Source organism: Patiria miniata, unplaced genomic scaffold, assembly GCF_015706575.1.
Source record: "Patiria miniata isolate m_02_andy unplaced genomic scaffold, ASM1570657v1 HiC_scaffold_10, whole genome shotgun sequence".
Lineage (NCBI taxonomy): Eukaryota > Metazoa > Echinodermata > Asteroidea > Valvatida > Asterinidae > Patiria > Patiria miniata.
The window spans coordinates 6226718-6254634 of NW_024037048.1; the positions used below are offsets into that span (position 1 = coordinate 6226718).

At 36.6% G+C, this 27917-nt stretch overlaps 1 protein-coding gene across 1 annotated transcript; it reads left to right on the forward strand.

Annotated features, from left to right (window-relative positions):
- On the forward strand, positions 1-27114 carry LOC119736373. The gene is made up of 7 exons (XM_038210390.1): positions 1-561; positions 19692-19763; positions 20627-20892; positions 22498-22614; positions 23108-23295; positions 24527-24751; positions 26193-27114. Exons 1-7 carry the CDS (start codon positions 366-368, stop codon positions 26560-26562), a joined length of 1434 nt encoding a protein of 477 aa, XP_038066318.1. The 5' UTR covers positions 1-365; the 3' UTR covers positions 26563-27114.
- The last annotated feature ends 803 nt before the right edge of the window (positions 27115-27917 follow it).

Here is a 27917-nt window from a genome sequence, read left to right on the forward strand (position 1 = left end):
AATAAATACATGTACGTGCATTACTGGTTATCATGCCTGGCACTAAGTATGGCAGTGACAACTTCACTTCCTTTTTTGGTTCAAGTGGGATATAGATCTGTAATTCGTGAATCGATAGCGTATGTATTTATCGTGTGAATATTCCTCCATGGTTAAACGAGGCCCAACGATCTTAGAAATAACTGTGTTGTACATGATGTCACTGACTGAGAGCTTATTAGCCACCCAGAGTCGAGCTAGTATTTTCAGAATCGCTAGCTGATCAGCTGTCAACACTATGAAATGAACAGTCACACACGGCCCCATCTAGCTAGGTCTGGCCTCCTTGAATCACCGTCCTAGCTGTTCCGATCTCGTTCTTCAACATGCTAAGTACCCAACTACCAACCAATAAGAGGCATCGCTCAACACTGCCGACGACAACCCGGAAGATGTCCGTCTTTCGTCGGGGCAGTCTTCCTGCGATGCTGTTTACCTTGATTGGCTTCTCGAGTGTCTCCCTGGTTTTCTTTGGGTCATTTTTGAACCAACATGCGACAGTGAAAAGGCAAATAGTACTCGGTAAGTTTCTCTCAATAAAGCTTTCGAGGGGGTATCGTCTCGAACCACTGAGAAGCAAACCACACTTGATTGGCACACTAGTCAGAGAACGTGATGTCCTAAAACTATAGTTATATAAGCATACACAACAAGGAAGAGAGACAGGTTCTTGAAGCAACCAGTCTCCCTCTTATGTGGTACATGCACCGTAAACACGTTGGGCAATACAGGTTGATATGTAGACCAGTGTTGGTTAAAATATCAACAGGTTAAACTCTTGGACAAATTTTTCCCAATGGTTGGGCAATTTTTACCCAAATCAACCCACAATGAGGTAATTTCAAACCGATGTTGGGTAAAATTACATTCCCCAATAGTGTTTTACCCAACATGTTTTACAGTGTGTGTACATCACAACTAAAAAGTCTAACAAAAGTTAATAAAACTGATGTTCCTATTGTCTTGATTTCCAGTGATGGGTCTATACATTCTATCCTATGTCATGCTACCATACAATTAAATTAATCTCACTGCCTGTAAAACATGCACCAAATTTTGCTCTTAACTAATTTGGCTAATTGGAATCAATCAATACCTGGCGGGAAATGATGGGAAAAAAAATTGCTTTTGAATTTGATTAGAGACCTTAAACTTGTATGGTGAAAGCACTCGTGACGACACTTTTGCGGTTGGCCCGATGGGGATTTTTGGAAGATTTTGTCGGCTTACGAGTGAGTGAAGTATGGCCTGACTTTGCTTAGCATGGTGTCCTGCACGCTAGTTTCAGGCTTGCTGGCTAGCAAAGTGCACCAGTGATAAAAGTTAACAAACCGTGACATGTCACGGTGCACTGTAATGGTAGGACTACGAATACGCATCAACAGGCACGGTATTTCTCAACAATGCATTTTTTTTCTAATGGGATCGATCAATACTTTAGTAATTTCAGTGGAGAAAGTTTAACAGTTGTTCGTGACGGGATTGCAAGTTCACTCATTTACTGCACACTCATAATTCATACGTGTATTATACTGCAACCCAAGGCCGCTAGAAGGATGCCCCCCACCCACACACCCAATTAAAAAGCCACTAACCAATGAAATATCTGTTCGTAACGATGCAAGGACTAGCGCTAACCCACATTAAACATGTCTGCAGCATTGTGACAGTTTCTTTCCTGCATGCGTTTATAAAAAGCAAAGGGGAGTATGGCCTGGGGCGATAGCGGGCAAAGCTGGGGCGCTCTTTTGAAAGGAAACAGAACAACTATAGGCGTATGGCGTGTCAAACGTTGCAATATTCAATATTTTGCAATATATATGTTGGATGTTCAATATGTGCTTGTTATCTTTTACATTGTGCGATGTTCAATATAAGTGTGCGATGTTTTTCATTATTTGCGCGATGTTTAATATATTTGTGCGATGTTTTACAATATATGTGCGATGTTCAATATATGTGTGCGATGTTTTACATTTATATGCGATTTTCAATTTATATGTGCGATGTTTTTGACGATATATATGTGCGATGTTTTCAATATTATCATGTTCGATTTTTTTGCATTAAATGTGCGATGTTTTTCGATACAATTGTGTGTGTTGTTTTACAATATATTTGCGATATTCTCAAATATGTGAGCAATGTTTTACACATAATATTTTATGTTTGACATTTCGAGCTATTTGTATTCGATGTTTCATCGGTATGTTTGCATTCGATCTATTGCAATATGCATTTAATGTTTCCCTTTTCATTCGATGTTTCGTTAAGAGTCAAAGTCTGGTTACTAGACCGCGAAAGTCTGACTATTTTGCCTAAAGTCAGTGTATGAGACGTCAGGGGATCGCGTAAAGTGATTAGAGCCAGACCTAAACGGTAAAAACCGGAATTGTGGGTAATTCTTTAAGCATACGCAATGCGTTCATCATTGTTTGGGCAGTACCCCCAGCTGTGCCTGTACTACCCATAGTGTTATGTGCATCATCTATGCATTGAGGAATGCATGACACATGGTCTGAGCTCCAAGGCCGATGTGCACCTGTCCCGTTTAATGATCCAGTTACCTGATAATTTGTTAGCATTAGCTAAATGTAAAATTGGGCAAAGTTAGATGTTTATGAAAAAAAAATCAAATTGTAAAGGGTTAACCTTGCATTGTTTTAGCAAAATCGGGAAAAATCAAATGTTTCTGGAAAATTGCAGATTGTATGGGTTAGATGTTTATGAACCATTTCAAATTGTAAGGGGTGAACATTGCATATTTTAGCGAAATTGGGCATAATCAGATGTTACGAAAACTTTCAAATTGAAAGGGGTTAACCTCGCATTTTTTTAAAGCGAAAATGGGAAAAAATCAAATTTTTCTGGAAAATTGCAGATTAAGGGGTTAACCTTGCTTTTTGAATAAGATTGGGAAAAATTAGATGTTCATGAAAAAAATTCAAATTGTAAGGGGTAACCTTTTTTTTTTTTGCAAAATAGCACACAATCAGATGATTCTGGAAAATTGGAGATTGTTAGGGCTTAACCTTGTATTTCTAGCAAAATTGGGCAAAAAGAAATGTTTATAAAAAATTTTAAATTGTAAGAGGTGTACCTTGTATATTTAGTAAAATTTGGCAAAATCAGATTTGTATGAAAAATCTAAAATGGTAAGGGGTTAACTTTGCTTTTTAAGCAAAATTTGGAGCATATTTTACTAAAATTGGGCAAAATCAGATGCTTCTAAAAAATCCAGATGTAAAGTTTCCAAAAAAACAGCTGTTGAAAAAGAGCCCAATGTTGAACTTTACTGTGTCTGAGGTCAATCGAGGGGACGATCCTTATTTCAACTCCCGGAGATTCGCTGACAGTCTCTATTTTTCTTTTTAAGAAAGTCGAAATAGCTGAAGAGGGAGGTGAGAATCTATATGTGCCCAGATACAAAGAGTAGAAATCTAAGCGTCTGCCTTTTGAAAATACACAATTGCGGTGTTCATTGTTGCGTAATGATCCGCCTAGCACACGACTGTTTTGCACATTAGGCTGTGTTATGCAGCTTCCTAACAAACCAAACACACTGGGCTCATTATATCGACTTGTTTTTACCCATTAAGGTAAAGCAAATGGACCCAGTAATCTTCCTGGCGCGTTTTCTCTCCTATAAAGACAACTTTTCTCTGTTTAAGGAAAATTCTAAGGTAACGAAATGGCCGAGTGGTTACGATTCGTCGTTCACGGTTAGCAGGGTCCCGGGTTCGAATCCCGCTGATGTCTTTTTGGTTTTTAACGTATGAGTTCAATATTCACTATAAGAGATTTAATTTCCCGTCGTAAATCACCAACAGTACCTTAGCTTAATCGGTAAGCACTGCTGCTGGTACTGTCCGCGACTTCCAGGTTGGCGCCTTCGTACAGGTTCAGGGCATTTGGTCCACTCGGAGGATCAGGGCTTAGGGGCCGCCCTGTTCCTCCCTTAGCTATTTGCTTTTACATGGTGCCTGGCCCTCCGGGGTTATATGGATGGATAGGAAAGGAAGTGTGTATTGGTCGGGGACGCCGAGACCCCGGAAGAGAACTAAGGGATCGGCTGGGGCATTGTTATGGCTCAGACCGATCCCTGAAAGCTTGACTAGCACATAACTTTTTGATTTTTTTTTACCCTCTATCTTTTATACTTTGGTTTAGTTTGATATCTACAGCTGCTCGGCAGGTCTACGGGTAGTAACAAAATTGAAACAAAGGTGTATGTCATAAATCAATGAATATTTCATAACTGACTATAATCAAAACGGAGTTTCGTTTGATCAATTTGACTATCATTATATAATGACGCGATTGCCAATTGACGTAAGAAACGCCATAAATTATACCGGAAAAGAATAAAGATGTACATTGTAATATAAATATTATTTATACATCTTTCAAATAACGTGTCTTTAATTGTGAGCATTCCAAACAATACAGTAATTCGCAATAGTAATAGAATGGTATATGATAGCACGATCAATGCGTCTCTATTAAATTTAAAAAAATATAATTCAGGCCCCTATGTGTGAAATATAACAACAAAAGAGAAAGGAAAAAGAGAAAATTCCTTTACCCTAAAAAACTGGCAAAATAATTTGTTTTAAAAAAGTCAAATTGGACACTTCGTGTATTGATTTAACAGCATTTAACTTGCATTTTTAGTAAAATTTAGATGCTTATGAAACATTTCAAATTGTAAGGTGCGAACCTTGCATTTTTTAGCGAAATTGGGCAAAATCTGATCTTTCTGGAAAATTTCAGATTGTAAGGGGTTAACCTTGCTTTTGTAGTAAAATTTGGCAAAATAAGATGTGAATGAAAAATTTCAAATTGTAAGGTGTTAACCTTGCTTTTTTAGTAAAATTGGGCAAATTTAGATGTTTATGAAAAATCTCAGATTGTAAGGGGTGAACCTTGCATTTTTTAGCAAAATAGGGCAAAATCAGGTGTTTTTGAAAAATATCAGATTGTAAGGGGTTCACCTTGCATTTTAGCAAAATTGGGAAAAACCAGGTTTGTATGAAAAATCAAAAATTGTAAGAGATGAACCTTTGCTCAATTAGGGCAAAATCAGATGTTTCTGGAAATTTGCAGATTGAAAGGGGTTAACCTGGCATTTTTATCAAAATTGGGCAATATCAGATTTTTATGAACAATCTCAAATTGTAAGGGGTGAACCTTGCATTTTTAGCAAAATTGGGCAAAATCAGATGTTTCTGAACAATTTCAGATGTAAGGGGTTAACCTTGCTTTTTTAGTAAAATTGGGCAAATTTTAATGTGCATGAAAAATTTCAAATTGTTAGGGGTTAACCTTGCATTTTTTAGCAAAATACGGCAAAACCAGGTGTTCATGAAAAATTTCAGATTGTAAAGGGTTCACCTTGCATTTTTAGCAAAATTGGGAAAAATCAGATTTGTATGAAAAATCAAACATTGTATTAAGGGCTTAACCTTTGCCAAATTAGGGCAAAATCAGATGTTTCTGGAAAATTGCAGATTGAAAGGGGTTAACCTTGGATTTTAAGCAAACTTGGGCAAAATGAGATTTTTATGAAAAATCTCAAATTGTAAGGGGTGAACCTTGCATATATTAGCAAAATTGGGCAAAATCAGATGTTTTTGAAAAAAATTCCGATGTAAGAATTAACCTTACTTTTTTCTTTAGTATAATTTGGTAAAAATTAGATGTTTATGAAAAATTTAAAATTGTAAGGGTTGAACCTTGTATTATTAGCGAAATTGGGCAAAATCAGGTGTTTCTGGAAAATTTCAGATTGTAAGGGGTTAACCTTGATTTTTTAGTGATATTTGGCAAAATAAAATGTGAATGAAAAATTTCGATTTGTAAGGGGTTAACCTTGCTTTTATAGTAAAATTGGGCAAATTTAAATGTTTCTGAAAAATCTCAAATTGTAAGAGGTGAACCTTGTATTTTAGCGAAATTGGGCAAAATCAGATGTTTCAGGAAAATTGCAGATTGAAAGGGGTTAACCAGGCATTTTTAGCAAAACTGGGCAATATCAGATTTTTATGAAAAATCTCAAATTGTAAGGGGTGAACCTTGCATTTTTAGCGAAATTGGGCAAAATTAAATCTTTCTGGAAAGTTTCAGATTGTAAGAGGTGAACCTTGCATTTTTAGCGAAATTGGGCAAAATCAGATCTTTCTGGAAAATTTCAGATTGTAAGGGGTTAACCTTGCATTTTTAGTGATATTTGGCAAAATAAGATGTTTCTGAACAATTTCGAATTGTAAGGGGTTAACCTTCCTTTTTAGTAAAATTGGGCAAATTTTAATGTGCATGAAAAATTTCAAATTATTAGGGGTTAACCTTGCATTTTTTAGCAAAATACGGCAAAACCAGGTGTTCATGAAAAATTTCAGATTGTAAAGGGTTCACCTTGCATTTTTAGCAAAATTGGGAAAAATCAGATTTGTATGAAAATTGTATTAAGGGCTTAACCTTTGCCAAATTAGGGCAAAATCAGATGTTTCTAGAAAATTGCAGATTGAAAGGGGTTAACCTTGGATTTTAAGCAAACTTGGGCAAAATGAGATTTTTATGAAAAATCTCAAATTGTAAGGGGTGAACCTTGCATATATTAGCAAAATTGGGCAAAATCAGATGTTTTTGAAAAAAATTCCGATGTAAGAATTAACCTTACTTTTTTCTTTAGTATAATTTGGTAAAAATTAGATGTTTATGAAAAATTTAAAATTGTAAGGGTTGAACCTTGTATTATTAGCGAAATTGGGCAAAATCAGGTGTTTCTGGAAAATTTCAGATTGTAAGGGGTTAACCTTGATTTTTTAGTGATATTTGGCAAAATAAAATGTGAATGAAAAATTTCGATTTGTAAGGGGTTAACCTTGCTTTTATAGTAAAATTGGGCAAATTTAAATGTTTCTGAAAAATCTCAAATTGTAAGAGGTGAACCTTGTATTTTTAGCGAAATTGGGCAAAATCAGATGTTTCAGGAAAATTGCAGATTGAAAGGGGTTAACCAGGCATTTTTAGCAAAACTGGGCAATATCAGATTTTTATGAAAAATCTCAAATTGTTAGGGGTGAACCTTGCTTTTTTAGCGAAATTGGGCAAAATTAGATCTTTCTGGAAAATTTCAGATTGTAAGAGGTGAACCTTGCATTTTTAGCGAAATTGGGCAAAATCAGATCTTTCTGGAAAATTTCAGATTGTAAGGGGTTAACCTTGCTTTTTTAGTGATATTTGGCAAAATCAGATGTTAATGAACAATTTCGAATTGTAAGGGGTTAACCTTCCTTTTTTAGTAAAATTGGGCAAATTTTAATGTGCATGAAAAATTTCAAATTATTAGGGGTTAACCTTGCATTTTTTAGCAAAATACGGCAAAACCAGGTGTTCATGAAAAATTTCAGATTGTAAAGGGTTCACCTTGCATTTTTAGCAAAATTGGGAAAAATCAGATTTGTATGAAAAATCAAACATTGTATTAAGGGCTTAACCTTTGCCAAATTAGGGCAAAATCAGATGTTTCTGGAAAATTGCAGATTGAAAGGGGTTAACCTTGGATTTTAAGCAAACTTGGGCAAAATGAGATTTTTATGAAAAATCTCAAATTGTAAGGGGTGAACCTTGCATATATTAGCAAAATTGGGCAAAATCAGATGTTTTTGAAAAAAATTCCGATGTAAGAATTAACCTTACTTTTTTCTTTAGTATAATTTGGTAAAAATTAGATGTTTATGAAAAATTTAAAATTGTAAGGGTTGAACCTTGTATTATTAGCGAAATTGGGCAAAATCAGGTGTTTCTGGAAAATTTCAGATTGTAAGGGGTTAACCTTGATTTTTTAGTGATATTTGGCAAAATAAAATGTGAATGAAAAATTTCGATTTGTAAGGGGTTAACCTTGCTTTTATAGTAAAATTGGGCAAATTTAAATGTTTCTGAAAAATCTCAAATTGTAAGAGGTGAACCTTGTATTTTTAGCGAAATTGGGCAAAATCAGATGTTTTAGGAAAATTGCAGATTGAAAGGGGTTAACCAGGCATTTTTAGCAAAACTGGGCAATATCAGATTTTTATGAAAAATCTCAAATTGTTAGGGGTGAACCTTGCTTTTTTAGCGAAATTGGGCAAAATTAGATCTTTCTAAAAAATTTCAGATTGTAAGGGGTTAACCTTGCTTTTTTAGTGATATTTGGCAAAATAAGATGTGTATGAAAAATGTCAGATTGTAAGGGGTTCACCTTGCATTTTGAGCAACATTGGGAAAAATCAGATTTTTATGAAAAATCAAAAATTGTAAGAGGTTAACCTTTGCCCAATTAGGGCAAAATCAGATGTTTCAGGAAAATTGCTGATTGAAAGGGGTTAATCTGGCATTTTTAGCAAAACTGGGCAATATCAGATTTTATGAAAAATCTCAAATTGTAAGGGGTGAACCTTGCATTTTTAGCGAAATTGGGCAAAATCAGATCTTTCTGGAAAATTTCAGATTGTAAGGGGTTAACCTTGCTTTTTTAGTGATATTTGGCAAAATAAGATGTAAATGAAAAATTTCAAATTGTGAGGGGTTCACCTTGCATTTTGAGCAACATTGGGAAAAATCAGATTTGTATGAAAAATCTCAAATTGTAAGAGGTTAATCTTTGCCCAATTAGGGCAAAATTAGATGTTTCAGGAAAATTGCAGATTGAAAGGGGTTAACCTGGCATTTTTAGCAAAACTGGGCAATACATGTATCAGATTTTTATGAAAAATCTCAAATTGTAAGGGGTGAACCTTGCATTTTTAGCGAAATTGGGCAAAATCAGATCTTTCTGGAAAATTTCAGATTGTAAGGGATTAACCTTGCTTTTTTAGTGATATTTGGCAAAATAAGATGTGAATGAAACATTTCAAATTGTAAGGGGTTAACCTTGCTTTTTTAGTAGAATTGGGCAAATTTAAATGTTTATGAAAAATCTCAAATTGTAAGGGGTGAACCTTGTATTTTTAGCGAAATTGGGCAAAATCAGATCTTTCTGGAAAATTTCAAATTGTAAGGGGTTAACCTTGCTTTTTTAGTAATATTTGGCAAAATAAGATGTGAATGAAAAATGTCAGATTGTGAGGGGTTCACCTTGCATTTTAGCAACATTGGGAAAAATCAGATTTGAATTAAAAATCAAAAATTGTAAGAGGTTAATCTTTGCCCAATTAGGGCAAAATCAGATGTTTCAGGAAAATGGCAGATTGAAAGGGGTTAACCTGGCATTTTTAGCAAAACTGGGCAATATCAGATTTTTATGAAAAATCTCAAATTGTAAGGGGTGAACCTTGCATTTTTAGCAAAATTGGGCAAAATCGGATGTTTCCGAAAACTTTCAGATGTAAGGGGGTTAACCTTTTTTTTTTAGCAAAATACGGCAAAACCAGGTGTTCATGAAAAATTTCAGATTGTAAAGGTTCACTCTGCATTTTTATCAAAATTGGAAAAATCAGATTTGTATGAAAAATCAAAACATTGTAAGGGGTTAACCTTTGCCAAATTAGGGCAAAATCAGATGTTTCTGGAAAATTTCAGATGGAAAGGGGTTAAATTTGCATTTTAAGCAAAATTGGGCAAAATGAGATTTTTATGAAAAATTGTAAGGGGTGAACCTTGCATATATTAGCAAAATTGGGCAAAATTCCGATTTAAGGAATTAACCTTACTTTTTTCTTTAGTGAAATTTGGTAAAAATTAGATGTTTATGAAAAATTTAAAATTGTAAGGGTTAAGATTGCATTTGTTTTAGCAAAATAGGGCAAAATCAGATGTTTCTGGACAATTTTTAGATGTAAGGGATTATCCTTGCTTTTTTAGTGAAATTTGGCAAAGTTAGATGTTTATGAAAAATTTCAAATGATAAGGGATTAAAAACCTTGCATTTTTTAAGCGAAATTTGGAAAAAAATCTGATGTTTCTGGAACATTGCAGACTGTAAGGGGTTAACTTTCTTTTTGAGTAAGATTGGGAAAAATTAGATGTTTATGAAAAAAATCACATTGTAAGGGGTTAACCTTGCATTTTCCTTTTTTGCAAAATAGGGGACAATCAGATGTTTCTGGAAAATTGCAGATTGTGAGGGTGAACCTTCTATATTTAGCAAAATTTGTCAAAATCAGATTTGTATGAAAAATCTAAAATTGTAAGGGATTAACCTTAGCAAAATATGGTGCATATTTTACTAAAATTGGGCAAAATCAGATGCTTCTGAAAAATTCCAGTTGTAAAATTGGGCAAAATTAGATCAAATTGTAAGGGGTTAACCTTGCATTTTTAGCAAAATCGGGAAAAATCAGATGTTTCTGGAAAATTACAGATTGTATGGGGTTAGATGTTTATGAAACATTTCAAATTGTAAGTGTGAACATTGCATATTTTAGCGAAATTGGGCAAAATCGGATGTTTCCGAAAAATTTCAGATGTAAGGGATTAAACTTGTTTTTTTAGTGAAATTTTGCAAAGTTAGATGTTTATGAAAAATTTCAAATTGAAAGAGGTTAACCTCGCATTTTTATAAAGCGAAAATGGAAAAAAATCAAATGTTTCTGGAAAATTGCAGATTGTAAGGGGTTAACCTTGCTTTTTGAATAAGATGGGAAAAATTAGATGTTCATGAAAAAAATTCAAATTGTAAGGGGTTAACCTTGCATTTTTTTTTAGCAAAATAGCACACAATCAGATGATTCTGGAAAATTGCAGATTGTTAAGGCTTAACCTTGTATTTCTAGCAAAATTGGGCAAAACGAAATGTTTATGAAAAATTTTATATTGTAAGAGGTGTACCTTGTATATTTAGTAAAATTTGGCAAAATCAGATTTGTATGAAAAATCTAAAATGGTAAGGAGTTAACCTTGCTTTTTTAGCAAAATTTGGAGCATATTTTACTAAAATTGGGCAAAATCAGCCTGCTTCTACAAAAATCCAGATGTAAAGTTTCCGCAAAAAAAGCTGTTGAAAAAGAGCCCAATGTTGAACTGTACTGAGTCTGAGGCCTATCGAGGGGACGATCCTTATTTCAACTCCCGGAGATTCGCTGACAGTCTCTATTTTTCATTTTAAGAAAGTCGAAATAGCTGAAGAGGGAGGTGAGAATCTATATGTGCCCAGATACAAAGAGTAGAAATCTACGCGTCTTTCTATTGAAAATGCGAGGTTCACCCCTTACAATTTGAAATTTTTCATTCACATCTTATTTTGCCAAATATCACTAAAAAAGCAAGGTTAACCCCTTACAATCTGAAATTTTCCAGAAAGATCTGATTTTGCAAAATTTCGCTAAAAATACAAGGTTCACCCCTTACAATTTGAGATTTTTCATCAACATCTAACTTTGCCAAATTTCACTAAAAAAGCAAGGATAATCCCTTACATCTGAAATTTTCAAGAAACATCTGATTTTGCCTAAAATGTAAGGTAAACCCTTACAATTTTCCATAAACATCTGATTTTGCCTAATTTTGCTTAAAAAAATGCAATCTTAACCCCTTACAATTTAAAATTTTTCATAAACATCTAATTTTTACCAAATTTCACTAAAGATAAAAGTAAGGTTAATTCCTTACATCGGAATTTTTTCAGAAACATCTGATTTTGCCCAATTTTGTTAATATATGCAAGGCTCAGCCCTTAGAATTTGAGATTTTTCATAAAAATCTGATATTGCCCAGTTTTGCTAAAAATGCTAGGTTAACCTCTTTGAATCTGCAATTTTCCAGAAACATCTGATTTTGCCTTAATTGGGCAAAGGTTAACCTCTTACAATTTTGATTTTTTATACAAATCAGATTTTCCCCAATTTTGCTTAAAATGCAAAGTGAACCCCTTACAATCTGACATTTTTCATAAACACCTGATTTTGCCCTATTTTGCAAAAAAAAATACAAGGTTCACCCCTTACAATTTGAGATTTTTCATAAACATTTAAATTTGCCCAATTTTACTAAAAAGCAACCCTTTACAATTTGAAATTTTTCATTCACATCTTATTTTGCCAAATATCACTAAAAAAGCAAGGTTAACCCCTTACAATCTGAAATTTTCCAGAAAGATCTGATTCTCCCCAATTTTGCTAAAAATACAAGGTTCACCCCTAACAATTTGAGATTGTTCATATCAATCTGATTTTGCCCTAACTTGGCAACGTTAACCCCTTACAATTTGAAATTTTTCATTCACATCTTATTTTGCCAAATTTTGCTAAAACTGCAAAGTTAACCCCTTACAATCTGAAATTTTCCATAAACACCTGATTTTGCCCTATTTTGCTAAAAAAATGCAAGATTAACCACTGACAATTTGAAATGTTTCATAAAACATTAAATTTGCCCAATTTTACTAAAAAAGCAAGATTAACACCTTACAATTTGAAATTTTTCATTCACATCTTATTTTGCCAAATTTTGCTAAAACTGCAAAGTTAACCCCTTACAATCTGAAATTTTCCATAAACACCTGATTTTGCCCTATTTTGCTAAAACATGCAAGATTAACCACTGACAATTTGAAATGTTTCATAAAACATTTAAATTTGCCCAATTTTACTAAAAAAGCAAGATTAACCCCTTACAATCTGAAATTTTCCAGAAAGATCTGATTTTTCCCAATTTCGCTAAAAATACAAGGTTCACCCCTTACAATTTGAGATTTTCCAGAAACATCTGATTTTTCCCAATTTTGCTAAAAATGCCAGGTTAACCCTTTCAATCTGCAATTTTCCAGAAACATCTGATTTTGCACTAATTGGGCAAAGGTTCACCTCTTACAATTTTTGATTTTTCATACAAACCTGATTTTTCCCAATTTTGCTAAAAAGGCAAGGTGAACCCCTTACAATCTGACATTTTTCAAAAACACCTGATTTTGCCCTATTTTGCTAAAAAATGCAAGGTTCACCCCTTACAATTTGAGATTTTTCATAAACATCTAAATTTTCCCAATTTTACTAAAAAAGCAAGGTTAACACCTTACAATTTGAAATTTTTCATTCACATCTTATTTTGCCAAATTTTACTACAAAAGCAAGGTTAACCCCTTACAATCTGAAATTTTCCAGAAAGATCTGATTTTGCCCAATTTCGCTAAAAATACAAGGTTCACCCATTACAATTTGAGATTTTTTATATAAATCTGATATTGCCCAGTTATGCTAAAAATGCCAAGTTAACCCCTTACAATCTTCAATTTTCCAGAAACATCTGATTTTTACCAATTTCGCTTAAAAAAAGCAAGGTTAACCCCTTTCAATCTGCAATTTTTCAGAAACATCTGATTTTGCCCTAATTTGGCAAGGTTAACCCCTTACAATTTTTGATTTTTCATACAAATCTTATTTTGCCAAATTTTGCTAAAACTGCAAAGTTAACCCCTTACAATCTGAAATTTTCCATAAAGACCTGATTTTGCCCTATTTTGCTAAAAAATGCAAGGTTCACCCCTTACAATTTGAAATGTTTCATAAACATCCAAATTTTACTAAAAATGCAAGGTTAACCCCTTACAAGTTGCAATTTTCCAGAAAATTCTGATTTTTCCCAATTTTGCTAAAATGTAAGGTTAACTAACCCCTTGCAAACTGTTAAATCAATACACGAAGTGTCCCATTTGACTTTTTTAAAACAAATTATTTTTCCAGTTTTTAGGGTAAAGGAATTTTCTCTTTTTTCCTTTCTCTTTTGTTGTTGCTATATTTTGCGAATTAACTCATTCGTATGGAATGCTCATAGTCCATCAAAGAATATTTCACACATAGGGGCCTAAATTATATTTTTTTAAAATTTAATAGAGACGCATTGATCGTGCTATCATATACCATTCTATTACTATTGCGAATTACTGTATTGTTTGGAATGCTCACAATTAAAGACACGTTATTTGAAAGATGTATAAATAATATTTATATTACAATGTACATCTTTATTCTTTTCCGGTATAATTTATGGCTTTTCTTACGTCAATTGGCAATCGCGTCATTATATAATGATAGTCAAATTGATCAAACGAAACTCCGTTTTGATTATAGTCAGTTATGAAATATTCATTGATTTATGACATACACCTTTGTTTCAATTTTGATACTACCCGTAGACCTGCCGAGCAGCTGTAGATATCAAACTAAACCAAAGTATAAAAGATAGAGGGTAAAAAAAATCAAAAAGTTATGTGCTAGTCAAGCTTTCAGGGATCGGTCTGAGCCATAACAATGCCCCAGCCGATCCCTTAGTTCTCTTCCGGGGTCTCGGCGTCCCCGACCAATACACACTTCCTTCCCTATCCATCCATATAACCCCGGAGGGCCAGGCACCATGTAAAAGCAAAGAGCTAAGGGAGGAACAGGGCGGCCCCTAAACCCTGATCCTCCGAGTGGACCAAATGCCCTGAACCTGTACGAAGGCGCCAACCTGGAACTCGCGGACAGTACCAGCAGCAGTGCTTACCGATTAAGCTAAGGTACTGTTGGTGATTTACGACGGGAAATTAAATCTCTTATAGTGAATAATTGAACTCATACGTTAAAAACCAAAAAGACACCAGCGGGATTCGAACCCGGGACCCCGCTAACCGTGGACGACGAGTCGTAACCACTCGGCCATTTCGTTACCTTAGAATTTTCCTTAAACTGAGAAAAGTTGTCTTTATAGGTGAGCAAACGTGTCAGGTGGGTCCATTTGCTTTACCTTAATGGGTAAAAACAAGTCGATATAATGAGCCCAGTGTGTTTGGTTTGTTAGGAAGCTGCATCACACAGCCTAATGTGCAAAACAGTCGTGTGCTAGGCGGATCATTACGCAACAATGAACACCGCAATTGTGTATTTTCAAAAGGCAGACGCGTAGATTTCTACTCTTTGTATCTGGGCACATAGATTCTCACCTCCCTCTTCAGCTATTTCGACTTTCTTAAAAAGAAAAATAGAGACTGTCAGCAAATCTCCGGGAGTTGAAATAAGGATCGTCCCCTCGATAGACCTCAGACTCAGTAAAGTTCAACATTGGGCTCTTTTTCAACAGCTGTTTTTGTGGAAACTTTACATCTGGAATTTTTAGAAGCATCTGATTTTGCCCAATTTTAGTAAAATATGCTCCAAATTTTGCTAAAAAAGCAAGGTTAACCCCTTACCTTTTTAGATTTTTCATACAAATCTGATTTTGCCAAATTTTACTAAATATACAAGGTACACCTCTTACAATTTAAAATTTTTCATAAACATTTCTTTTTGTCCAATTTGCTAGAAATACAGGGTTAAGCCCTAACAATCTGCAATTTTCCAGAATCATCTGATTGTGTCCTATTTTGCTAAAACAAAATGCAAGGTTAACCCCTTACAATTTGAATTTTTTTCATGAACATCTAATTTTTCCCAATCTTATTAAAAATGCAAGGTTAACCCCTTACAATCTGCAATTTTCCAGAAACATCAGATTTTTTCCCCAATTTCGCTTTAAAAAAATGCAAGGTTAACCCCTTATAATTTGAAATTTTTCATAAACATCTAACTTTGCCAAATTTCACTAAAAAAGCAAGGATATTCCCTTACATCTGAAATTTTTCGGAAACATCTGATTTTGCCCAATTTCGCTAAAATATGCAATCATGATGTTCACCCCTTACAATTTTTCATAAACATCTAACCCCATACAATCTGCAATTTTCCGGAACATCTGATTTTTCCCGATTATGCTAAAAAAAAATACAAGGTTAACCCCTTACAATTTGATTTTTTTTCATAAACATCTAATTTTGCCCAATTTTACATCAGCTTATGCTAACAAATTATCAGGTAACTGGATCATTAAACGGGACAGGTGCACATCGGCCTTGGAGCTCAGACCATGTGTCATGCACTCCTCAATGCATAGATGATGCACATAACACTATGGGTAGTACAGGCACAGCTGGGGCAACCTCTTCCCCAGTACTTACTTTATTTCCAACCGCGTTTCCAATAGTAAACCCTGGATAGGAAACTTTCTTCCTGTATCCTGATTGGATACCGCAATTTGCTATCAATGGAATTGTATCGTGTACTTGGTGCTATTATTCACAACGTGCAGTACGTGTTTTCGCGATCATTTTTTTCGTCCACGCCTTCTCGAAAATACTAATTTCCTTTCCAATTTGCTCATGTTAATATGAAATATGATACTGCATGTTGTCTCGATATAAGATCGTAACAGTTTGATTTCAAAAATCGTTTTTTCGTAACTCACGCCGTGCTCGCGCTGCTACGAATTGACTCTGTTTTTACCCCAGACACCGCATACAAAAACAAACGCTAATGTGTAACGCATATCCAGGCGCCAGACTGTTCCTCATTTGCATACGTGTTCAAAAATCTTGCACATGCAAATGATCCAAAGGTGCGTACTGCTCGACACCCTTGGGACGAGGTTGCAGCTGGGGGTACTGCCCAAACAATGATGAACGCATTGCGTATGCTTAAAGAATTACCCACAACTCCGGTTTTTACCGTTTAGGTCTGGCTCTAATCACTTTACGCGATCCCCTGACGTCTCATACACTGACTTTAGGCAAAATAGTCAGACTTTCGCGGTCTACAAAAAGCTCGAAATGTCAAACATATGTGTAAAACATTGCTCACATATTTGAGAATATCGCAAATATATTGTAAAACAACACACACAATTGTATCGAAAAACATCGCACATTTAATGCAAAAAATCGAACATAATATTGAAATCATCGCACATATATATCGTCAAAAACATCGCACATATAAATTGAAAATCGCATATAAATGTAAAACATCGCACACATAATAATGAACATCCCACATATATTGTAAAACATCGCACAGATATATTAAACATCGCGCAAATAATGAAAAACATCGCACACTTATATTGAACATCGCACAATGTAAAAGATAACAAACACATATTGAACATCCAACATATATATTGCAAAATATTGAATATTGCAACGTTTGACACGCCATATAGGCGCAGTACCGAGAATTCGGTTTAGGGTACACGTGGAAGTACCGTAGAATGTTTAGGCGACACAAGCCTGTAAAAGGATATGATTATGGACTCCGACTCTCTATGCCCACACTGTACTTCGACGGACTACACGATTAAACGCAGCACAAAGTTGGGCTAGAAGCGACCCTAACCTTTTAAGGCGCTTATTGTATTCACATGGCTTAGCTCAAATAAAATTGACACTGCAGGACGGGAATTTGTTACAAACTTGTTTTCACCGATGTTAGCAATGGGGAGAAAATAACGGCACATTTTCCTGGCAATTATAACCAGCCCTTCGTATGGGCGTCGCTGGAACACTTCCAATATAGGTGCGGCGTCGGACCAAATTTGCCGACAAGTTTGCGTACAAAACATCCGACGCGCAACAATTGATGGGATGTGTGAAAAGTAACATTTGCCCACAAACTAGCAACGAACTATTTGAAAAGCCAAAAAAAAAGTCCTCAGATTTCAACATTTTGCAGACAACGGTAAAATAACATCAAAAAGGCCCTCGATTTGACAAATTACGGATTTGCCAAAAGAAATTTTGAACTCCCTAACTTTGACAGTGGCGCACCCAAGGGGGGAGGCTCGGGGGCCTTTTTTATTTTGGTTCCACGATTAGACCTTGGTTATATGTATGTGGCCTATTTTCGAGTAGTAAAATAGGGGTGTAAGTTGCGCCTTGTATCTCACAATCAGGCGATCAGGCTCAGCGCGGCGTAGCTCAGCAGCTCAGCTGCCAGGGTGTGTTTTCTCAACATAACAGGGGCCTTAAAGTTTACAGACACTGTTATGGTTGCAGACCAGCAAATAAACTGCCATAGACCAGTTATAAATACCCCCGATTCTCAAGATCAGGGAAAATACTCACAACTCTCCAAGGTGTTTAGACAACCATCAAACTCATCTGCTTTCTTTTCTGCTCAATATTCTGGGGGTAATTCCATGACTTTGGGGTGAAAATTCCATCCAAAGATGACCACCCCCAAAAATAGTCATGAAGCCCATCGCCATTTTGAAAAATGACGCCTACGCTCAATTGCAAAATGAACAACTTTCCGCCCTAATTTCATCGAAATTTCACAGAAATGCAATAATCACGACTTCCACCCTTCTTATTTTTGTTTATTTGTTACAAACCTTCAAGTTCATGGTCCACAAAATGCTGTAATGGCAAACAAATTGAGGGTAAACAAATCGTGATTTGGCCCGCGTAGACAAGTTTGGGCCTATTTACTGGCCTACACCCGTAATAGCTCAAACGTTGGTGAACTGCATGGTTCAGATTATAATGTAAGTCAACTACATCTTGCAAAGATGGCTTCATTATTTTGTTCAGTGATATTTTACTCATCTCTTGTTCTCATTACAATGAACAAAATCAAGAGACAATATAACGCACTTGGCGTCATTATTTTCCCGATTGTGATGGCCTTGTGACAGTGAGCTGGTTGCACGTTTGACTGTTTAGCAGTCAAATTTAACCAGGGTGTTTCAGAGTGTTAAAAAAAATAAAATTCTTCGGAAACAGGAATTCCATTATGAGAGCTCCAATGCATCCCACGGTGCCTCGCTACAAAACAAGGCACGCAAAATACTGTACGTCTTGTATTTTCAAATGTTGCTCTGAGTACTGAGAGTTTTCTAGAAAAATGTCTTCAATGTTATACATTTAATAAAGAAAGAATTTATTGAAAGCTTTTGTATTACTGTGAGTGCTTTAGGGGAGGGATTTCCTTAATAGTCTTAAGTAAATTCCCAGCAGTGTATACATTAAGCCGTCGTGGGCCTATTTTGAGCAAATTTGTGAACATGGACACCACATAAGGGAACATGCACTGTTTGATATCTGGTCCGACGCTAATACACACATGGCAATCCTAGCGCACACGTTTGAGGCAACTTGTTGACCAGACACATATGTGACTGGGATTGTAAAAAAAAAAACCTCTCAAATGGTTACATTTTGGAGGACCAACAAAAACAAAATTGGTACCCCGAAATTTCTTCCTGCGGTGATGACACAAAAACAGCCAAAGTGTACTGCATGGTTGAGTTAATGTTCATATTCTGCTTTTTAACGATCTTTCCAATTAATATCGTTTCGTGGTAAACGCGGTTTTACATTTTTTTTAAAAGTGTCAAAAGCCATGTGAAGATTCATTTTTCGTTCCGGCTGATGGAAGTTTATTGGTTTTTTTATGTTAAATGTGAAATTCAGTTTTCATGTTGTTCATTGATTCTATAGCTTCTAACATGCGGCAGTGGGCATTTCGGACTACTTAATAAACAATGAATGCTCAGTCATCCGGAAAAGGATGGACTTACAATTGGTATCATATTGAAGTTTATGCCCCAGCGCATCTTGCAATGCCAAATTTATATGACAACGATATTACGTTTTCCTGTAATTCCAGTTTTCGTAATGTTTCTTGTTTTTGGAGAGACACCCTGTAGTGATGCCCTGATTATTAAACTTGCTCAGTAAATCTACGTTAAAAAAAAATTAAAAAAACACCTTTTGTGTATGTATCAGTTTGCATCTGTGTGTCACTGTTTCTCGGTCGGTGCCACTGCTTATCCACATCTTTCTATAACATACTGGTGATATTGATTTGATTTGTTTTATCAAGGTGAACCTTCATCCTTTATAAGAAGAGCAGCACCTGGAAAAGTTTGCCCAGAGCTGAATATTCCTAACTTAAGTAAGTGGTCATTTCAAATTCTAAACAATGGGTTGTATGTATAAAAACTAGCATTGCTTTTACTACACATTTTTAAGCATTTACTTGCATTTGTATGAATCAAACAATGAAGCAAATGCTTTCACTGGAAAGCATTTGCTAGAGTGCTGTGTAAAAGTTTACAACAGAGTTTACACGAGTCAACTCATTTCTTTACAATTTATGACTGATTCCATTTGGTATTTGTTTATTTGTGATAACATTATCAAATTCCCGAATAGTTTTTAGAAAATAAACTAATTTCATACTATACAGGGAGGTCCCAAACAACAACGGAACGGCATACTTCCAATACCTCGAGTCTCAAACCACCTGTACCAATTGATAGAAAATCCTTTTAGAAGAATTATGATGCCAAAATATCCCGATTTGGTCCAGTAGTTTTTGCTGCAGGACCTTTTTTGTGAAGCACACTTTCATTTGGGTATTATACATATTCAATCCCTCCATCAATTACAATGTAAGTCAAATTCCCCGGCGCGGTTTAGTAATGCATCAGGAAAAAAATGACCCCCACCTTGCTTCACAAAATATGCTGTAGAACAAAACTACTGGACCGAATCGGGCGACCTTGGTTTCATTTTTCTTCTATAAAGATTCTCCATACAGTGGTATACGTGGTTTGAGTCTCAGGGTAGTGAAAGTATGCCATTCCGTTTTTTTTATGAGGGAAGCGGGGACCACCATGTATAGGAAAAAAAATAACCAGGCGTCGGGATATTGAAATTGTGTCTGATTGAAATTGTGTCTAACAGATTTTTTTCTAGTTTTGAAAGTCTTCGTTACATTTTGTAAAAAAAGGATCTTGTTTTCCCCCACAAAAGTACGAAACAATACACTTGATTTAAGTGACATCAAGATGAATCAATCGGAAGAGCACATCTTCAAGGGGCAACAAGACCAGGTTGACAGATTCGTCATGGAAGGGAACGGAAAATTGCAGACCATTTTGAAAAAGTCGCGAAGTTACAATGCGTCTGTGTGGGAGCACATCACAGAGAGTTTATCGCCAATAGCTATCGAGGTGGGCAACTACTCCTACATACCTGGTGGATTCTGGAAACCAACGACGTGCTTGCCGAGATGGAAGGTAAGTCCTACATGAAAACAAATAATAAAGCTTATGGACTTGTGCGTTCTTTCAGCAAAACGAAAACAATTCACACACATCCTTATGTGATTTGTTTTCGTTTTGCTGAAAGAACACTGAACTCTTTGTGATCCGTGGACAGAACCTTAAAACGGCGGTTGTGTTTAAAACTCCGTAACTTAAAAAGTACATAAATGATTTAAATGATTCTTGTACTAAAGAAAGCTCATGAATTGGGCTTTCATGTCCTAAATTTTTTAATGTGCTGCATGCAGAACGTAACTAAAACAATGGTCCCAAAATTTCGGTTTCGATTTATTGTTCAGACGTGCTGTGTTGATGCCAATCGCTAGTGTTGTTCTCTGTTCGGTCGTGTTGGACCTCAAATCTTAACCTTAAAGACACGTAGGATTTGCAATAACCTCGAAAAGTACCCACCGAATACATGTACATGGGTGACTCCATAAATGTAGAGACCAACACATTTTGGTGTCCCTCTTTACATTGTGGTATTTGTTTTCCTAGCATTACCAATCGTGAGAAATATACAAACGATTTTAGTTGCTCAAATTATGGTACCCATATACCTAAATATCTTGTAGCAAAGGATGATGCATGTAACTTATTTCCTTACAGTGTGGGTGTCCTATAAATAGTTCACGGTTTCACGTGTAAAGGGACACCGAAGTTTAATATAAGTCATTTTTGAAACTGCTTTGCAGCTATTGAAATGTGCTTTTTGGATTCTTATATCAAATTCTACTATGTGCACATAGGCCCCTATGCGTTTGAAAAACATGCCCTTTATTATTTTACGGCAAGAACATACTGCTGGCACTAGGCTGAATGATTAGAGTGCGTTCGCCACAATGTTTCACGTGTAAACAAGACCCACTTTTCTGGTGTCCCTTTTTACACGAGAAATTGTGGTCAATTTACTAGGTTTCACGTGTAAATAGAAGCACCAAAATGGTGTCCTTTTCGCACTCATGCACAGAATTGCTATTTCTAGTCTATCAGCAAGTTGTTTTCCTGGGTAAGACAAAAATAAATTTTAAAAATAAACACACCACATTGAGTATGAATTATCACAAAAACATAGCAGAAAATTAATTCGGTGCCCCCTTTACATGTGAAAACGTGAATTGGTTTTGACATGGTATTTTGGTTTTTCTGGAGTAAAAATGAAGAATGTCAATATCTTTAAGTTGGACTAAAAATTATTATTGAATCCCCTTTCAATATTTTGTTTCCATTTTGGGTCAAAATGTCACAATTTGGTATCTTAATTCATGGAATTACCCACATGGTAGGAACCTTGCTCAAATTGAAAATGTGACTGGTTTCAAACACCATGTGAAATGCCTCCGCCGTACATGACATCGTTTGCAAAAAGAAAACCAACATAAGCAGTGGTTTCGAAATAGGGCGCATGCATAATGTAAGCACAATTCGTTTTTTATTTTTAAAATTGGTCCTGCCATTTGGGTTTCGTGGTGTTTTTTTTTACTCACCGTGCATAGTAGGGTTTAGGCGTCAATAATGATACATATCAAAATGAATGTACACTCAAGATAGTTATAAAAGTAATGTTATATTTTCCAGGTTGCTATCATCATCCCGTATCGCAACCGGTCATATCATCTGCCAATCCTGCTTCGGTATTTGACTCCTATGCTCCAGAGGCAGTTGCTGGAGTTTGCTTTCTTCGTTGTCCATCAGGTATAAACCCCTTCTCGTCCAGCACATTGTAATATTTTGTTTCCTATGCCAGTGATCGTCTAGCATTTATTTATTACATTTCTTTACCCAGGGTATGCCCAAACAGTTCAAAACTGGTTTCCATTGGGGCCTCACATTCAATAAAAAAAATGACTACAAACATGTTACAAACACAATACAATGCAATACGATGGGATTTTAGTGGGTGCAAGATTAGTTAAATGAATAATATATTGAATAATTTCAGTGGCTAACTTTCCGTGAAAGATTAAGTTTCTGTGGCTTACTTTGCCAAAAAGATATATCCATATGATGTTACCGCAAACTTAGTACATGTAGCATGGCATAGATGGCATAGATGGTTGTTGTGTTGGATATAGGGCAGCTTCCACCTGTAAACTCTCCATGGAGCTGATATGATCTCTGGAATGTTTTTATTGGCCTCATGATCAAGTGATAAACGTGTGTTATTATTAGGATTTTTGGTTGACAGGATAACCGCTTGGAGTTCAACCGAGCAATGCTCATGAATGTTGGATTCGCCGAGTCCCTCAATTTCTCCAAGTGGGACTGTTTTATCTTCCACGATGTGGACCACATACCGATCAGTGACTTCAATTACTACGGGTGTAGCGGCATGCCTAGGCACTTCGTCAGCGGTGTCGACAAGTGGAAATACAAGTAATTTTGTCTCACTCTTTGGCCGTCGTGGAGGCCCATATTGGCCTTGAATTTGATCTGGGCTCGATCTTAATTAAGGCACCACAAAATGGCCACAAAGGTTTCACTTTTCTAGTAGGCCAACCATTAGAACAAGTATAAGTGTCTGGTTGACGATAAGGAAATTTCAAGAAGTATTCGAGACAGTGCGCACCTATAGCTTACTCTGTTCCAAGATCGCAGGAGTTAGATTGCGCATGCGCTAAACTCCAAGTAGCAATTAGCCTTCTTTATTTATAGGGCTAAGAAATACTGTTTTCCCATACAAATTACCCGTTTTGTAGTTTCTGAACAAAGTAGAAAAGGGAGACAGAGGAACGTAGACACTATGACATGCACTGTACACCACTTGCTGTTTACTTCTGGAGGGCTGATCCAAGTATCGATCATTCGTTTAGTCTTGGTCCAAGTCTGGATTGTATTCCTATTTTGCAGCCAGTCCCTTGACAAACGCAGTTAAGTTTCCGCGACAATGGAGGTCTCTACCAGCAAGATGAATCAAATCCAGTTTTGGCAACATTGGCAGCGCTACCCAGGAAATTCCGAGCATTTCTCACGCTCATGCATTAGACCAAATCCAGTCTTAGAAACTTTGGCAGCGCTACCCAGGAAATTCTGAGCATTCCTTATGAGTGTGCATTAGAGCACATCCAGTCTTGGGAGCTTTGGCAAGGCTAACCAGGAAATCACGAACATACCTCATGCGTGTGCTTTAGATCACATCCAGTCGTGGCAACATTGGCAGCGCTACCCAGGAAATTCCGAACATTCGTCACGCTCGTGCATTAGATCAAATCAAGTCTTAGAAACTTTGGCAGCGCTACCCAAAAAAAAATCCGAGCATACATCAGCCGCATGCACTAGCTTGAATACAGAGTACGTGAGGTATACTCAGAATTCCTGGGTAGCGCTGCCAAAATTATCAAGACTGGATTTGATTCATCTTGTCCTTAGCGACCTCACTTGTCACGGACCGGCTGTAAAAGGGGAACAAAATAAAACCCAATCTTGGACTAAGACTACCACTCGTTCCGTGACGTAGCAAGAAGGACGAAAGTCTCTTTGCAGAACTAGGTCTCTTTGCAGAACTAGGTGAATGTGGATACATCTAAAAGAGGCCCAGGTTATGCATTACGTATTACAACATGTTACTGACGTAGCACATGCACCTCCCTTCTTGTTTTTAATTTAGGTTACCATATGCCTCTTTCTTCGGTGCCGTGTCTGGCTTAACTACGGACAATATGCGCAGTATTAACGGCTTTCCCAACGTGTACTGGGGCTGGGGAGGCGAGGACGATGAACTGTGGGAACGCTGCAAAGCGGCTCAACTGCCGGTCTCCCGACCGGTTGGTTTCCCCGGTTATTATCACGCCATCCAGCACCACCACCTCAGAGCAAAACCTGCCAAAGAAAGGTCAGTATCATTCCCGTGAAAAGGAATTACGCAGGGTGTATTACAAGAGCTAATCCAAAAGTAGAGGATTAGTCAGTGTGGTCATATTATAAAGAAGGTTGATCCCCTTTGTTATTATTATTATTATTATTTATTCGGCCGTCAACAACAGGCACAAAGTACAACATACATACAATTCCGAAATACACTAAAATTAGAGACAAAAAACAACCCTATCAAAGTTGGCCAGGACTGACATAGGTATAATGAAACCTTTGACTCGAAAGCCTGCCAATCCTAACTTGAATAGATTACACATAGAATAGAAATGAAAATATATAAAATAAATGCATAAATACTATATGATAAAATTTTGCTCAGAAAAAAACAGTGAGATAAAAAAAAATTATTACAAACTTTATTTTATAATAACATCTACAAAAAAATCCCCTTCTGCAATCGCCCTCCCTCTTTAAGTCACTCCCTCACCACCCCCCCCCACCCCACACCAAATACATGCAAGCTGTCTATCTAAAAGACAAAAAGAACAATGAATAGGAAAATAATGGAATGAGCTGCAACACTTTAAAATGTAATTCAAATAAAAAAAACAAGGCAAGAAAAATCAAAAATAAAACAAACATGTAGAAATGGAAAAAGAACTGACAAATGAATTTAAAAATGTCCCAAAAAAATTAAGTAAATACATGTAGGTGAAAAACGATCGATTTAACCTCGGCAATAATAAAAGATGAACGTCAAACAGTAAAAACACTAAAGTTGTAATGTACAAGTACTTGCACAGGAATCTTCCTGATTCAAGTCACTTTGTGTTGATAACTTGTTTGAACCTTTGGTTAATTGTATGAGGATCAGAAGTGGTGGGCAAAGCCACGATACGAACGGCGTCGGATATAATAGCATGTCATTTCGTACGAGCACCGTCATTTCGAGTACGAGTACTTTGACATTCAAGTACGAGAACGAGTACGAGTACTATAAAAAATAAAAAAGTATCGAGTAGTACTCGAGTACAAGTACCGAGTACGAGTACGAGTACTACAACACTGAATTCTAATCCATTATAAGTTGGCATATTGATGATGCTTTATTTAAAGGTGTGTAATTACAGTCCACTTGGCATCAGTTGGCGACATTTTTGTATTTCAATTTCAACTTTGTACGAATAGTTCCCGGTTTTGGTGCAAGGTAATATCAGAAATTTAGAAATGAATTCGCAGAATCGGATTTCTTGTCTTATGTGGCGATCAGCATCAAACTTGTTTTGATGTTACTTACATACAATATTTTGAATAAAACAAACCATCGGTTCCACTTTCAAACGTTTGGGGACGGTTGTCGATGTGGGGCACAATTTCACAACATTTTTACCCCAATAACGAGTCTTCATAACGAGTCTTACCACTCATTCCGTTCTTTTTCCTTGATTGTATAATGACAGATTCAACTTGCTAAGAAGCTTCAAACCTCGCTCTGGGCGGGACGGCTTGAGCAACCTCCAGTACAAGCGGCCTGTGCTGGAGCTCCACGAACTCTACACGAATATCTCGGTGGACATCCAAAAGCTGCACATCGATCCGCGTTTTTTGAGACAGACAGCCGTCAGGACCAAGCCGGGGACCGTGAAGAAAGTTTACAAACCGGCGAACAAATCGTCGAAAGTTCAGAAGACCAAAGCGAAACTAGCGAAAGCCGCTGAAAGCGAATCGAGAAACCAGACTCGTGTAGAAACGCCATTGAAGCGGAAAAGAACTTCAGAATTGGCGATGGAGGTACATGAGGACTTGGATGTGGACTTGGAAGTTGATTAAAACAAATAGCATTTTGTTTAGTGGATTCGAAGCGATCACCGCCCGGCTGCTCCCGGCGGTAACGAAAACTTGAGAAGGGAGCAGCTCCCATCTTATCTTTGTAATCCAGATGATATGACAAGTGCCCCTTTGGTGCTGTTTCGAAGTGAGAGTCCTCAGGTGTTAGTCATTGATATTTCAAACAAGTATGTCATCAACATACGTATATTTCAGAGTTGCAATATCGTGCAATGCTCAGTATGATTTCGCCATCGTAGAAGAGACAATGCACATTTTATGGTGTATATTACACAGAGCGAGATAACCTGCAGATGCTCTCCAGTTTGGGCGGAGTAGCCTACGTTCGATTATAACCGTTCTTTGCATCCGGTGGTTATGATGTCGTTCTTCATCTTCAGGGCTTCTCTTTTGGGATCCACCCGATCCGATGTTCCCCAATGACTTTGTTTCCCAGTCCCTAGGGTTAGGGTTAGGGCTAGGGCTAGGGTTAAGGTTAGGACTGGGGAATGTAGAGATTGGGGAACATCATAGGCGTAGCCAGCGGGGGGGGGGGGGGGGGGGGGGGGGGGGGGGGGGGGGGGGGGGGGGGGGGGGGGGGGGGGGGATTTACCCCCCAATATTTTGAAAAGACTGCCTTTTTCCATTCAAATGCCCTTTTTTCAACTGGCTTACCCCCCCCCCAATAATTTGTAAAGAGTGCCCCTTTTTTACGAAGTGCCCTTTTTTCTGAAAAAGTGCCCTTTTTAAAAAAGAAGTGGTGCCCTTTTTTGTGGCATCGGCCGTTTCGGGTGCCTTTTTCAGAATTTCGCACATGTATCGCCCTGAAAAGCACCATATATTGGCCCTTTGTGTTCATAATTGTCGGTTTTGAACTGCGCCCCCATCGACAGATTGTACCAGCTTATGAAAGTTTTGAAAGAGTTGAAATTTGATATCATGCTAGATTTTGAAAGTGTTACATTCAGAACTTCACTAAAACAATGGTCCCGACATTTGGGTTTCGGTTTTTTTACTCACCCTGTATATACGACTGGATTCACATACAGCGCAGGTAATCAAAAACTCATGAACCATTTGTTGATAATCTTAATAATCATAATATAGCACTGAAATGTAACTGGATATTCAAATTGTTAAACAATAAGATTGAGAAATGGAAAATCCTTTGCATTTTGTATTTTAAACTCATGTTGTCCAGACCTTTCAGTCCCCAATATGAATTTAAAAAAACCAAAGTGCTGCTCACGTATTACTTTAAACCTTCCACAATTTTAGGAAGAGTTAATATTCTGTCGGCAGGATCTGAACTCAACAAAGACTGTACAAATCGATTTACAGTCAACTGATATAAAAAC

What these genes read in the sequence shown, in the direction of transcription:
- LOC119736373 (XM_038210390.1), top strand. Translation starts at nt 366, where the DNA reads ATGCTAAGTACCCAACTACCAACCAATAAGAGGCATCGCTCAACACTG. An exon ending in CGTGCTTGCCGAGATGGAAG is followed by an intron (nt 20,893 to 22,497) that starts GTAAGTCCTACA and finishes TATATTTTCCAG; the next exon opens with GTTGCTATCATCATCCCGTA. An exon ending in GCAAAACCTGCCAAAGAAAG is followed by an intron (nt 24,752 to 26,192) that starts GTCAGTATCATT and finishes GTATAATGACAG; the next exon opens with ATTCAACTTGCTAAGAAGCT.